General features: G+C 33.0%; 2 protein-coding genes and 1 long non-coding RNA gene across 3 annotated transcripts; 2 read left to right on the top strand and 1 right to left on the bottom strand.

Annotated features, from left to right (window-relative positions):
• Positions 1–2027: 2027 nt before the first annotated feature.
• LOC110735735 lies at positions 2028–4558 on the bottom strand. Its single transcript, XR_002514170.1, has 5 exons — positions 3855–4558; positions 3218–3543; positions 3087–3128; positions 2891–2981; positions 2028–2233 (listed from the first exon to the last, which is right to left on the bottom strand). It is a non-coding gene; the product is annotated as an uncharacterized LOC110735735 (long non-coding RNA).
• A 2136-nt stretch (positions 4559–6694) lies between these two features.
• On the top strand, positions 6695–8038 carry LOC110735813. The gene has a single exon (XM_021915999.1). The coding sequence runs from the start codon at positions 6695–6697 to the stop codon at positions 8036–8038; it is 1344 nt and encodes a 447-aa protein (XP_021771691.1).
• A 4528-nt stretch (positions 8039–12566) lies between these two features.
• Positions 12567–14026, top strand: LOC110735734 (vacuolar iron transporter homolog 2-like). Its single transcript, XM_021915915.1, has one exon. The coding sequence runs from the start codon at positions 13140–13142 to the stop codon at positions 13812–13814; it is 675 nt and encodes a 224-aa protein (XP_021771607.1). The 5' UTR covers positions 12567–13139; the 3' UTR covers positions 13815–14026.
• The last annotated feature ends 621 nt before the right edge of the window (positions 14027–14647 follow it).

The following is a 14647-nucleotide window of genomic DNA, read 5'->3' as shown; positions in this document are numbered from 1 at the left end:
CAGTGTCTTTGTACATGTACTTAAAGTAAGTGAAAAGGATATAATAATGTTGTCGAAAGTTAAGGTAGAAAAGAGAATAGTTGAAAGTGTTGTCTTGGTTACAAAGGTATAGTTAAGGATAAGGTGCAAAGCGAAAGTTAAGTACGATCAGCTGATTGAAATGGTTGTGATCGGTTTGATCAGTGATGTGAAGAGCGAGTGATAAGGGAGAATTAGATGATGAGTCGATGTATATGAATTCTCTTTTTTTTTGTGTGGTGGGAGGATTGCATAAGTCATTCCTTTCTCGAAAACACGATGATTTTATCAGTGCAATTTCAAGCTAAGATTCTTAAAGAGTTAGGAGTAGCGGTTAAAGAATTACATATCTTTCAATTAGAAACCTTAGAATTTGATAGAAGCTTATGTTTTATCATGGAAGTGTGAAAAGGTAGACAAAAATGTCAATAAATTGAAAGATAATTTGCTGGGGCTATTTTTTGACTAGTTAACCAATTTGTACTGATTTAGGAGTTATAATTAGGATATTAAAATTCCTATACGTAATTGATTAACAAGTTTATCGTGTACAAAGACAATATTGGTGGTGATTCTTCTTGATGTTACAAGAGAATTCGAATTGAACAAGAAACTATAGAGCTTGAGGGTAATATGGTGATTGATAATGACGTTCATGCTCCAAAAAAGGATGATGCATGTTCAAACTTCACAAAACATTTTGATTCTAACGAGTACTCCGTATAAGAATGTCATTACTAGATGAAATATTTATAACCATACTAGAATATGAACCAGAGTTGTTACCAGACAACTAGCACAATTATGATTTAGGGTGGACAACATACTCAGATTACACCCTAAACAAAGATAGGTTGAATTTCATAATATATCAAACAATATAATCCCCTTTTTTACAGTGCAAAAGTGAATTAAAGTTGTAAAGAGTATCGACTTATTGAAGTAGAAGCAATTAAATTCTTGATTAATTGGTAAAGAACTAATTAAGTTTGACTTGGATGTTGTTGGAGGTACTAAAAATAACCCTTAGGATTTAGGGTGCCTTTAATTTTTATTGGTCCTATTTATTAAGTGGTCGAACCTGTTCAAAAAGACATGTCCAAAGGTCGAATTATTAAATAATAATCGAAAGGTGGAATTATTAATTTAAAATGGTCGAAAGGTGGGATTATTCCAGTGAATTTTTCCTAACAAAAACAGAGTATTGCGAATTGAAGTAAAACAACGAGAAATATAACACCAACAAAATTAATGAAAATCGCCAAATTAATACTTACATTGATAAACAAAAGCAATATTAATTAAAAATAGAATATTACAAATTGAATTAAAACACCAGGAAAAATAAACAATAACAATGAAATTAATGACAAATTGAATTAAAATTCACATTGATCAACAAACGAATCAAGCAATCCAACACCAGAAGGAAACACAACAATCTTAGGATTACGATCAAAATCTGAAATCGAAGAATACTGCACAATTAGTATTAAAACCTCCGATCGAAGAAAACTCCATGAAAACAACGAAGAATAAGGTTTTTTAATTGAGCGAAGAAATTAGATCGAAAAAAAATTATGATGAGAGAGAAAATTCTCACAAACAACTGAGAAGAGAGAGAAAATAAAGGTTTAGAAATGATATATATATATATATATATATATATATATATATATATATATATATATACGGGAAAGTTCCGCTGAAAACAGAGCTTATGGTGAAAACTAAAAACAAGCAATCTTAATCATTAAATGTTCACTAGATAATCTGATAGTGTGAAACAACCCAGAGGTCACTATATACAAAAATAAGGTAATTATATCAAGTTATATTAATTTTGATGACATTTACACCGAGGTCATTATATATAGAAATAAGATAACTATATTAATTTTTACAATATTTACTTAGAGGTCACTATATAAAAAATAGGGTAATTATATCAATTTTGACCACATTTACATAAAGGTTACTATATACAAAAATAAGGTAACTACATTAATTTTGACCACATTTATATAGAGGTCACTATATATAAAAATAACGAAGGTCACTATATATAAAAATAAGGTAATTATATCAATTTTGACAACATTGACCACATTGAAGTCACTATTTACAAAAATAAGGTAACAGATAACTCATCCTTCTCCCGCTGCTCCTTATCATAAGATAACTTCTGCCGCTCATTAACATATGATGCTTTCTCCTGCTCATTAAAATTTACACTAAGAAAATAATTAGCTATTATTAATTTTGACTAAATCACACTATGAACTACCAAAAATCAATTAACAACTAGAGCAATCAATGTGAGTAATCAATTATCAATGAGAATGAAATCACAGGTTCAAACAAATGAAAATGAATCCAAGATCTTTTGACATGTTATGAGATTGAGATTATACATTAAGACAACCATACACAAATAGTAACAAGACTTGTACCATATTAAAAACACTAAATTAATTACAGAATCCAAACAACAGAAGTATCTAATTACTCTTTTAACCTCACAAAGTACTCACATCTATGACAAAAAAGTATATCAAGGTTTTACTATGTTCAAACATCCTTTTATAGATAATATTACCGGAGATAGTCACACATTAACTATCACACAAAATTCAGCAGTTCACAATTCGAAATATACCATTTATATCATGAAAACAAGGCGAGCAAATTAGTGAGCAAAGATATATCATCAACCAACTTATTGCTGATAAACGAAAGTAGGAAAAATTAACAGACATTGCGACATACATACAAATACACAAAACTACTTCATACTGCAAATAATAGAGACCGAATTAATCAGCAGAAAATAAAAGAATCGGAATAACAAGCTAAAAAACAGAACACATACTGATAAATTTACTGCTTGCATTGCTACAACAGTAGAAAAATTCAGAATCTATAGACCTCCAAATATCAAGTTTAGATTTTCCTCCAATATCCTACATTTCAGAAAACAACAAAATCAAAAAATCAGATCCAAGCAACACTTAAAAATCACAAAATTGAATTCAAATAAACCAAAAATAATATTCGGAAGCCCTAACCGGAACGGAAGAGATCGAAACTCCGACGGAAGCATCGTCAACCTAAACAAAGCGAAAAAAACACAAATTAATCAAAAAAATTGTTGCAATTACAGTGTCAGAGGAGAGAGAAAGCGAAAGAGAGAGAATACCAAAGAGATGGAAGATGAGCTGCGAGAGTGGCCATGGTGAAGGAGGCGAGAAGGACGAGGAGCGAGAAGCGAGAGAGCGAAGAAGCAGAGGAAGAAGACGCCGACGATGGAGGTAACAGCGGGAAGAAATCAGCGAGAAAGGCGGCTGATGCTGGTGTTGCTGTGGTAGAGGTGGTGGTGGCGCCGCCGTCGATTCGCCATGGGCGCCAGAAAAAAGCTGCAACAACACTGAAAAAATCATGAAAGCTGTAGATCTTCTTCTACTTTGATCTCTGTCTCATCTTTCGGCGCTTCCTCTTCAATCTCCTCATACGCTTCTTCTACCACTACAAAAATCAATCAAATCAACAAGTTGAACTTCAAATTAGTTAACAATGGTGGAAAAACTCGACTGAACCGAACAAATCAATGAAATTAAGGAAGAAACTAAAGTTAATCAATTAGTAAAACAGGAAATCGAACTAAATTGAACAAAATCTAACAGAAAATCGCAAAATCGAACAAAATTGATGAAAAAAAGTCGAAAAAATTGATGAGCAAAAGTCGCAAAATCGCACTGAAATTCGAACTAAATTGATCATAACATCAGAATAACGACATAGAAATGAAGCTCAGAAATCCAGCAAAAGGTCGTTACCTGGAGAACGAAGAAATCCCCGAGTAGCAGAAGCTGGAAATGAGAGGAGAGAGAAAGAAAGTTTCTGCTAATATTGAGCTGAGGAGAGAGAGTGGAAGCTTAGAGCACTAGCAATGGTAAGTGTTTTTTTTTGCTCATAAGCATTTTTTGTGAGCAAAAAAATTTGATCACCAACCACAATGGTGAGAAAATGATAAAATCCAAAAAAAAAGCCCATAAATAAAACCAAAAAAGCTCAAAACATGAGCATTTTTATTGATGAACAGTAATTCAAGTGGGCCGTAGTTTTGTCAGACAGAATGGAAAAAATAAGTATATTTGTAGTTGGGTTACTGTTCATCAAAGCAGATTTAAAAAAAAAAAAGAGAGAATCTGACGCGTGACAATGGGTTGGCGAATGGGGCGATGACACGTGGCTTGCGCAGGTTCTAGCCAATCAAAAAATTATAGCCGTTTACAACGGTTATATATTTGTAATTGATTTTCTGAAAAATATATTTTGTACAAAAAAATAAAAAAATTACCAACGGTCATAAAATTAAATTCTCTATAAATAGACATGCATTTTGATATATTTTGATATAATTTCGTAAACACTTTAAATCCTCCACATTTTAATTTTCTTAAAAGTATTTTAAATTTGTAGAAAAATATTGTTGTTGCAATTCACCCATATTGAGGTAACAATTAGTTTTTTTTATTTTTAAATTTTTTTTTCTAATATAATTAGTATATATGTGATTTTAAAATAAAAATAAAAATTGTAGGCCATGTAATTATATTGCAATATGTAATTAAACAAAGTTGTGTATATTTTCTCCATAAATTTCTAAATTTGTAGTTATTAAAGTGTTGCAATTAGTGGTTAATTTTTTTTGCTATACATAAATGTAGTTACGTAATAAAATTAGTATATATGTGATTTTATGGAAAAAAAAAATTATAGGCCACGAAATGAAATTGCATTATGTAATTAAACAAAGTTGTGTATAATTTCTCCATAAATTACTAAATTTGTAGTTTTTAAGGTGTTGCAATTATTGGTTAATTTTTTTTGCTATATATAAATGTAGTTACGTAATAAAATTAGTATATATGCGATTTTTAGGCCACGAAATTATATTGCATTATGTAGTTAAACAAAGTTGTGTATATTTTCTCAATACATTTCTAAATTCATAGTTCTTAAGTGTTGCAAGTATTGGTTAATTAATTTTTTTTTAATATGTACATGTAGTTATGTGTTAAAATTAGTATATATGTTATTTTAATGTAATTGCATTATGCAATTGAAGAAAGTTGTTGATATTTTTGTGGATTTGTTATCATTTTAATTAGTTTTTTGAGTAAGTGTTTGTAACGATATTTATCTTTTGTTTTTTGATGCAGAATCTTTTAATGGATCCAAACAACCCAAATTTTCGTCAACAATTTTCGGGTTTTAGTGATGATTTCCTAACTAATCCCGAGTTTCAATTGTTCTTGCATAAGACACCCACTGAGATTCCCCTACAAAACCCTGCTAATGAAGATCGTACACCTGAAACTGATCTTGGTAGTAACACACTCTTCGATGAGAGCGAAGAGGAAAGCGTACCAAAGACGCCGCAGTATCCTCCTCCAGCAGTTCGCTTGTTGGAACCCAACCAGGTTCCTGCACGAGCTACCCGTATTTGGTCTGTTGCGGAAGATGAAGCTCTGATTGGGTTGTACTTGCAGATTAGCGAGGATGCTATTAAAAGTACAAGCCAAAAAGCAACTAGCCTATGGCGCAATGTACACGCAGCATATCAAACTTTGCATAAGCAGAAGCCGCATATAATTCCGCCAAGGCCTATTAAGAGTCTGACGTCGCACTAGAGAAGGTTGGCAGCGGACACACTGCAATGGATATCTTGCTATGATGAAGCAGGTAGACTTCCGGAGGGAGGGAGTGGTTACAATGAAGCTGATCGTATGAAAAGTGCGGCGAAGCTTTTTCATGTCGCCTAAGGTCGCAATTTCACTTTTCCTCACGCAATTGAAATGCTTAACAAGGATCCAAAGTGGAGACCAAAGCTGAGATGGTCAATGTCATTGAAGGAAAGGAAAGCCGCTTGTGATGCTGAGGAAGAAGGTAGTGCTGGAAGTGGGAAGAGGTCCAGAGATGATGTAGAGGATGAAACCCCTACGGATGGTTTTTCATCTGGCGGTTTACAACGACCCGAGGGTGTCAAGAAAGCAAAGGCGAAGCATAAAGGGAAAGCAGCAGCAACAGAAAGTGGTTCGTCTGAGCTTAGCGAACGAATGAAGGAATTCGCTACAATTCGCGAGAGGGAGGCCATTCTGAAGGAAGAGAGGATCAAAATTGAAAAAGACAAGGAACAGAGGAAAAGAGAGGAACTTGACATTCTTAAGATGAAAACCTGGTTTGATATGGTGCAAGCTATGAAGAATTCGCCTACGCCACTCACTCCTGAAGAAGAGTCGTACAAGAATTTTTTACTGGGTAAATTACAAGGCCTTTAAGCATGTTTGGCTGTAGTCTGTTATTTATCAAGCGCAATTTAGTCTTTTATTTTTAAGTTGTATTAGTGGTGTGGTTAATGCCACGTTTTCCTATATTAACTTTATCATAATGTTTTACCTTTGTGCCATTGATACCGACATTATTGCACTCAAGACTTGTCACTGACACCTAGCATAGTATACCTATTCCGTGGTTGAAAATTTGATTCCTTTACTTGGTGTGGTCATTCAGATTTGTAACCACATATTCATTTGATATTTTCGCTATATATAGTAGGCATGACACATATCCACAACCACACCCATTCATCAAGTAACAATATTAATACGAGATGTATTCTAGACCATCATCAAGCTCAAGTTCAAGCTCATCTTCTTCAAATACTGAAGAATATGATCAACTTTTTGATGAACTCTTCACATACCAAACCTCATCTGTCCTCATGCCCCAAACACAATCCCAACACACTTCAAAAAAACCTAGAGGGGGTACGAAAAGAAGAGATAGGGAAATTGGACATGCCAGGTTGTTTAATGATTACTTTTCCGATAATCCTGTGTACAACACCACCCAATTTAGAAGAAGATTTTGTATGCAACGACCTTTGTTTGTACGTATAATGAACAAGGTCGTTGAAGGTGATGTTTACTTCCAGCAGCGTAGGGATGCAGCTGGAAGGTTAGGTTTATCACCTCTGCAAAAATGTACAGCGGCGATAAGAATGTTAGGCTACGGCATGGCTGCGGACGCCGTGGATGAATACGTTCGGATCAGTGAGTCAACCGCTCGAGTTGCCCTTCAATGTTTTTGTACCGGGGTCATTGATCAGTTCGGAACCGAGTACATGCGAAACCCTACAACTGATGAATTGGCAAGAATACTGCATCAAAATGAACTGCGTGGTTTTCCAGGCATGATAGGCAGCATTGATTGCATGCATTGGGAATGGAAGAACTGTCCAACGGCATGGAAAGCGCAGTACGCCGGTAGGAACAAGAAAGCAACGCTAATACTGGAAGCCGTTGCAGATCAGGATTTATGGATATGGCATTCCTTCTTTGGGATTCCTAGATCTTGTAATGACCTTAATGTCTTATACCGTTCCCCAGTGTTCGATGAGGTTCTGCATGGTCGAGCTCCTCCAGTAAATTTTACCATTAACGGCCATGAATACAACATGGCATATTACTTAGCCGACGGTATTTATCCGAAGTGGGCAACTTTTGTTCAGGGTATCACAACCCCTCAACTTCAAAAAGATAAATTGTTCGCTGACCACCAGGCTGCTGCTCGAAAGGACGTTGAAAGAGCATTCGGTGTTTTGCAAGCTCGATTTGCAATAATACGAAAACCGTCACTGGCGTACGATGAGGACATACTGCGAGACATAATGAGAGCATGTATCATTATGCACAACATGATTGTTGAAGATGAGCGCCACAACTACACTCGAGCCGAAGTTCTAAGAGCCTTCTACGAAGAAGATCAACAAGAATCAACACCAGCATCAACATCTACAACGCCACCGTTTGAATTCAACGTAGGCCGACCTACCAACTTTGACTTCAACGCATTTCTACAGCGAAAAGCTTCCCTCCGTGACAGAGAAATTCATCTATCTCTGAAACGTGATTTAGTCGAACATATTTGGCAACGATACGGGCCACGTAATTAGGGAGAAATTAGACGACTTAAATAAAGCCAAGTACTATGGCATAGCTACTTTTCCGTACGCAGTCGAGTTATTTTTTAGTTGTTGTGTTTATTTGATTTCCTAAGTTTAATTACGCATGACGTTGCAAATGTAATTGGTTTCTAGTATTGTACCGCTTTTAAAATAAATAAAAACATTTAACAAATTTTGAGCTTTTTTTTACAATTTTTTTATATACCGTACTTAATTTTACGACAAATTTTAACGATAAAGACAAAAATAAAAAAAATAAGTTACACAAATTTAAACTAGTTTTTATTTATTTGGAGTAACATTGTTAAAATATAAATGAAATAAATAAATAAAGAAGTGTTGTGTAGGAGAGAGAAAGTAATGGTGGGGTATTGAAAAAGTAAGAGAGAGAGAGTGGTGGGTGGACATTTTTTTTGCTCACCATTGGGAGAGAAAATGTGGTTAAAATTTGCCCATGAGCAAAATTGATTTGTTGAGAGAGAAAGTGGGTAGAGAGAAAGTGGGTGAGCATTTTTTTTGCTCACCATTGAGAGTGGTCTTAGAATTGCAGAGAGAAAGAACTAAAGTACGAAAGGATAAAAAGGAAAAGGGATTGTAATCTCATCCGTTGATTAAAATTCAATAGACTTTTTTAGTTTTCACCTTTACACTTATTTTTACATATTATATATATATATATATATACTTCCTCCGTAAACGGTTATTTGCAACGATGAGACATAAAGTAGAGAGGGAAAATGTCCCATCGTTGCAAATAACCGTTTACGGAGGAAGTATATATATATTTACTTATGTACTATTTTTTCTATCTATAATCTTAATTTTTTTCCTATGTTCTAGATTTTTTTTCTTACGTTCCAAAAATTTTTCTACCTTTGTTCTAAATTATTTTTCCCCTGTGTTCTAATTTTTTTTTTTTACCTATGTAGTACAAATTGTCCTGTATTATAAAAAATAATAATAAATAAATAAAAGTGAATTAAATTGGTACTCAGTTATACGAGAAAAAAATTGGTTTGAAACGATTAATGACTATGAAAACCTTGTTACAATATACTCTCATACAAACTCGCGTCTCTAAAATAAACAAATGAGACTACGTGGGATTTGAACTCACATTTTTTGTGCATTTGCACAATGCTCTATATGTTGAGCTAGTAGGCTAATGTTATGAAATCAAATCTCTATCATATCGTTACTAGTAGTTGTATGCTTGAATGTGTCTCTGTATCTTATGTCCTATATTTCTATAACACAAATCATTGTATATGTATTTGCATCTTATGTCCTAAATTTGTATGACACAAATCAGATCATTAGAACACTAATTCTGGATTCTCATGGTGATTCAACTGAGCTATGTATACTAGAGCAAAGGGAACAAAAATTATAAGCAATCAAAGTTCAGAAGTATCTAACTAAAGTGATAACTAAAATGTACAAAGTTTACACAATATCATCTAATTGATCAAACCAAACAAAACAAAATCATGAAAAATCCGACAAAACTTCACATAATCACATGAAAAATACATCATAATATAGAGTACTTTAAAAATCATCAATGTCCTCAACCTGATATTTGTCAGACTTCTCGCCATTGTTTAGATGAAAATCATTCACAACACCAAGTACAATAGAACATGAATAGTCTTTAGAACATTTGCATAATAGTTTAGAACATGTTCACAAATATTTAGAACATGATCAATTATAGTTTAGAACATGTGCACTAAAATATGAAAAGAAATCTCAAACATTTAACCATTGACATTAATTACAAGAAATTAACCTGATTGAATAACTGACCTGATGAAGAAGATGGCTTCATTAGATAAACTTTAGGATCCAAAATAAAAAGTGATAAACTTGAAATTCAAAATATAGACACACAATCAATAAAATGCAAAAAAATTAGACTCAATCATTCGATAAAATGTAGCTAAATTAGACTTAATAATTCAATAAAATGCAACAAAATCAGCAAAATATCATCAAGATAAATCGAACACAAGCACAAAATATAGAAAATTTGATAACGACATTGAAAAAACTGAACACAAATTGATAAAATTAAGCCGAACAGATCGAACATAGACAGATAAACTTAAGCCGAAAATATCGAACACAATTGAAAAAATTAGGCCGGAAAAAGCAAACACAAATTGAATAATTTAAGCCAAAACAATTGAACACAAATTGAACAATAAAGCCGAAAAAATGACAAAATTAATAAATAGAACATTATACATTAAATAACCAAAAGTAGAAAAAGCAAAGCAATAAAAAATTGAGCCGAAAAACAAAAAAAAAAAAAAAAAAAAAAAATTGAACATTGTACAACATACTATATGCAATGAAGAAATTCAAATAACAAAATAGATTTTGATGATGAAATTGCAAACCTTACAACAATTTGATGAAGAATTCTGCCGATTTGATCAAAAATAGGCGTGGAGACTCTTAGTATTAGATTAAGAAGAGAGAGAAAGACAAAGAACTAAGGATATTTTGGAGAGAGAAAGTGATACGGGAAAGCTAGAGAAGAAAGAGGTTAGCTATGAAATTTACAAAAACGTCATTACTAAGGTTGCATTTAGGACGTTTAGATCAAATTTGATCAATGACCTTGATTGGTTCTTATATACAAGAGAGTTCTTATATAAAGATGAGTTCTTACCAGAGAATATATATATATATATATATATATATATATATATATATATATATATATATATATATATATATATATATATATATTTGGGATCACGTGAGAAGTGTGAGAAGCAATTACAACCCTTAGGTCTAGAAAATCCAATGGCTGTTATTCAACCCACATCATTAATGATATTATTGGTAATTTTCACCAACTTTTATTGCACAAATAAAAACTGCTCTTAATATCCCACTAATAACCAACGACAATCAAATTGCCCCTGTACTACTTCAACCCTTTCTACTCTGACCACCTGGAAAACAAAGTCCTTGCCATCTCACAAACAAAGTCCTTGCCACCTCACTTGATCGCTCTTTGGCCTCCACAACAACGTACTACTTCTTATTCTGACAAATTGGTTTTCGTGAGGCCGGGTTCTAATGGAAATTTTGAATGATGTTTTTACCATTGCGAAGGATAAAATTTGAGTTATATTGTTGTTGGATAAACATGGAGAATTTATAATTCATATTCATTCAATTGTTTTTGGGAGAAAAAAACGCAATTGATTTTTCTAGGTCCATTTTTATAGAAAATGAAATTGATGTATCTATAAGGTGATTTCAATGTACTTGTATTCTACTTTGAATGTATGTATTATGTTCTTCCAATGTATCTAGAGCTGTTAATAAATCGGCAACTTAACCCCTGTTTTAACCTTTAAATGAAATATTGTAACCTTTAAATTGACTTTTCAAGACTTGTCTCTAAATTTGTTCACTTTATGTCATCCCATTGTGAAGATAAAGTTCTGAGTACAATTTCTTGTAATTTTATTTGACAAGAATCACTCAACTTAAGCACTATGAAAACAGAGCACCTGTAATTTTTAAAATATAGAACATAGCTCAAATTATACGATCTTATGTACCTAAATTTTCTTAGGTGGTTGCTAAAATTATGATTTGGGTATTAATGGTTTAGATGGCTTTGTGTGAGTGCATGATTTAGTATTAACTTAAGTAATACTAATGATAATTTATCTCACCCATTTTACCTACACTAGATTTAAATGTATACTATAATTTAATACCTTTTTTTTATGCATAATATAATTTAATACATAGTGTGTGTGACAAAGTATTAATTTTAACAATGCTCATCATAATTTTGTGTCACTAGATTTTAATGTATCCGCAACATATTTTTAATGTATCTACAGTGTTTTATCAATGTATCCGCAATGTATTACCAATGTATTTGATTTTCTCGCGCTTTTCACGTTTAGGATACTTCTCACCGGATCTCAACCCTATATATATATATATTGAAAAATAAGAAAGGAATGAAGTAACAAAAAAAGAAAAAAAAATGGAAATGCAGGAAGAAACGACGTAGTTTGGGAGGGGGGAGTAGGGAACTTTCCCTAGAGGGGGGTGTAGGTAAAAATTTTCAGGAGCAAACATGGATATGACAATTTTGATCACTTAGCCCAACTGGTTAAATTGTGCCACTATTTTTAGGTTTATACATATTGTCAACATATCTACACCAATAATTCATTTTCCTCATAACATAAGACTCCAAAGCAAGATCATATCTACAACATGTATATTAGAGTCCTTAATTACGCAACATAAATATTTAACCCTTAAGAAAGTCCTTACTTATGTCATCAAATAAGAAACAAGATGTACGCACATATACATAAATAAGGATAAAGTTATTGGAGAGATAACAAACACATCACATATATTTGCAACAAAACATGTATTTTACAAAATTGAATTCAATTTATAAATTTCAATTTGTTTCATAAATAAGGATCAAGTTATTGGAGAGATAACAAACACATCACATATATTTGCAACGAAACATGTATTTTACAAAATTGAATTCAATTTTTAAATTTCAATTTGTTTCATTATGTAGTATTCTAAATCCAATTTTCCCTGAGCAGTTTGGTTTATATTCATTTTGATGTCGGCTTACATATATTTGTAAGAGAAATTTGGCCACTTGCACTAATTAATTTTAGTGGGAAACCAACCTTTTAACGTAAAATTCTCAAACTAGGCCCTGTCTAAAAAATTAAAAATAAAATAAAATTGTTTAATTAAGAGCTTGTGTCCGCCACACTCCACTAGGAAAAAGTAAATCCATTTGATCATTATCCACGCAAAACACAGTATTTTCCCCAAATTAATTATTACATAAATGTCCAATTATGTGCAATATTACATAATTTTATCTTAGTGGAAAATAACCACTAAGACAAATATACAAAAGTACCTCAACCTCCTTCTATATAAAGCTTAGTTCAAAGAGTATGTTTTCACAACACTAGAGCTATCACCTTCATTCTAAGCCAAAATTCTCTCCTACTTTCTTAAACTTCCTTCCAAAATCAACCCTTTTCGAGTTTTTTCCCACATGGAATCCAAACAAACCGTACGCCCCAACACCATCAAGCTCGAAACAATTCGAGGAAACCACCACATGGGTGATGAAGAGAGCCAACACCAACAAGATGTGGAGAAAGAAGAGGACTTGTTTGACTACACGACACGGGCTCAATGGCTAAGAGCCGCGGTTTTAGGAGCCAATGACGGGCTTGTTTCCACCGCATCACTCATGATGGGAGTTGGTGCGGTGAAACAAGATGTCAAAACCATGATTCTCATTGGTTTTGCTGGCCTAGTCGCCGGGGCTTGTAGCATGGCCATAGGTGAATTCTTGTCCGTGTACTCTCAACTCGATACCGAGGTTGCTCAAAGAAAAAGAGATAACATAAGAGATGATCAAAAGGAGGAAAGAGATGAGGAGGGGTTGCCAAACCCTCTACAAGCGGCATTAGCCTCGGCCTTGGCATTCTCGGTGGGGGCTATGGTCCCGCTTTTGTCGGCCTCCTTTATACAAGAGTATAAGGTGAGGGTTGGTGTGGTGGTGGCGGCAGTGACAATGGCATTGGCCGTGTTCGGCTGGTTAGGGGCGTTCCTAGGAGGAGCACCGGTTGTAAGGGCTTCTATTAGGGTTTTATTGGGCGGTTGGCTTGCTATGGCTATTACTTTTGGTTTAACAAGGTGGATGGGGACATATGGCCTCTAATTAAGTTGATAATAATGTTATATAAAAATTAAGGTTTTTGTTTTTTTTTTGTTTTTTTTTTTGTTTTTTTTGGGGAGGTGGTGTTGTAACAAATTAAAATTAGGCTACTTCATCACGTGTTGTACTTACCTTTGTAAGCACCTAATTAATGCTTAGCTTGATAAATGGGTATTTGTGGAAAATTAAATGAGTAAAAAGTTTATTTTTGTTAACTTTGATTAATAAGTGCTTTTAGTTTCATGTGCAACTACTTGAGTTGTGTTTTTCATCACATTCTTCATTTATAATGCTATTCGTTGCCTTCTTTCCAACTAAGAGGTAGGAAAAAAGAAATAAAAACCCCGAAACATACATAACTTGTGGAATTCTATTTTGGATAAAATAAATACTCCATATAAACTGCATGGATACCCTCGTTTTCGTTTAAGAGATACGGGAAAAAATTGTGGAGGTGATCATCCACTTTAGGAAGACTTTGATTATTATAGAATTTTTGATTGAATATATATATCATCCGTTTCTTAATATATACATGCGATGGAAAATATTGAGAAACAAAGGAAGTTTATATATATGATGTGAAAATGAAAATTTGGTTTATCTAAACATATACATAAAAAACGTGTACTGTTTGGCTAACAATATGGTACCATGTAAAACATGTACATGACTTCATTGACTTGCCATCAAAAAATTTCACATACAATAATAGCCCCCATAAGAATTAAGATTGTGTTTTAATCCAAATGGAACCATCATTGCATGAGAAAAATTCAGAATTTTTCATTATTCAAATATAAAAATAAAGATAAAAAAAAACAAAAAAACAAAAT

The sequence above is a fragment of the Chenopodium quinoa genome, unplaced genomic scaffold (assembly GCF_001683475.1).
Source record: "Chenopodium quinoa cultivar QQ74 unplaced genomic scaffold, ASM168347v1, whole genome shotgun sequence".
Lineage (NCBI taxonomy): Eukaryota > Viridiplantae > Streptophyta > Magnoliopsida > Caryophyllales > Amaranthaceae > Chenopodium > Chenopodium quinoa.
The sequence above is the reverse complement of the archived record's forward strand: the minus strand, read 5'-3'. Positions and strand labels throughout refer to the sequence as shown.

Coding starts and splice junctions, on each gene's coding strand:
- LOC110735734 (XM_021915915.1), top strand. CDS start 13,140: ATGGAATCCAAACAAACCGTACGCCCCAACACCATCAAGCTCGAAACA.
- LOC110735813 (XM_021915999.1), top strand. CDS start 6,695: ATGTATTCTAGACCATCATCAAGCTCAAGTTCAAGCTCATCTTCTTCA.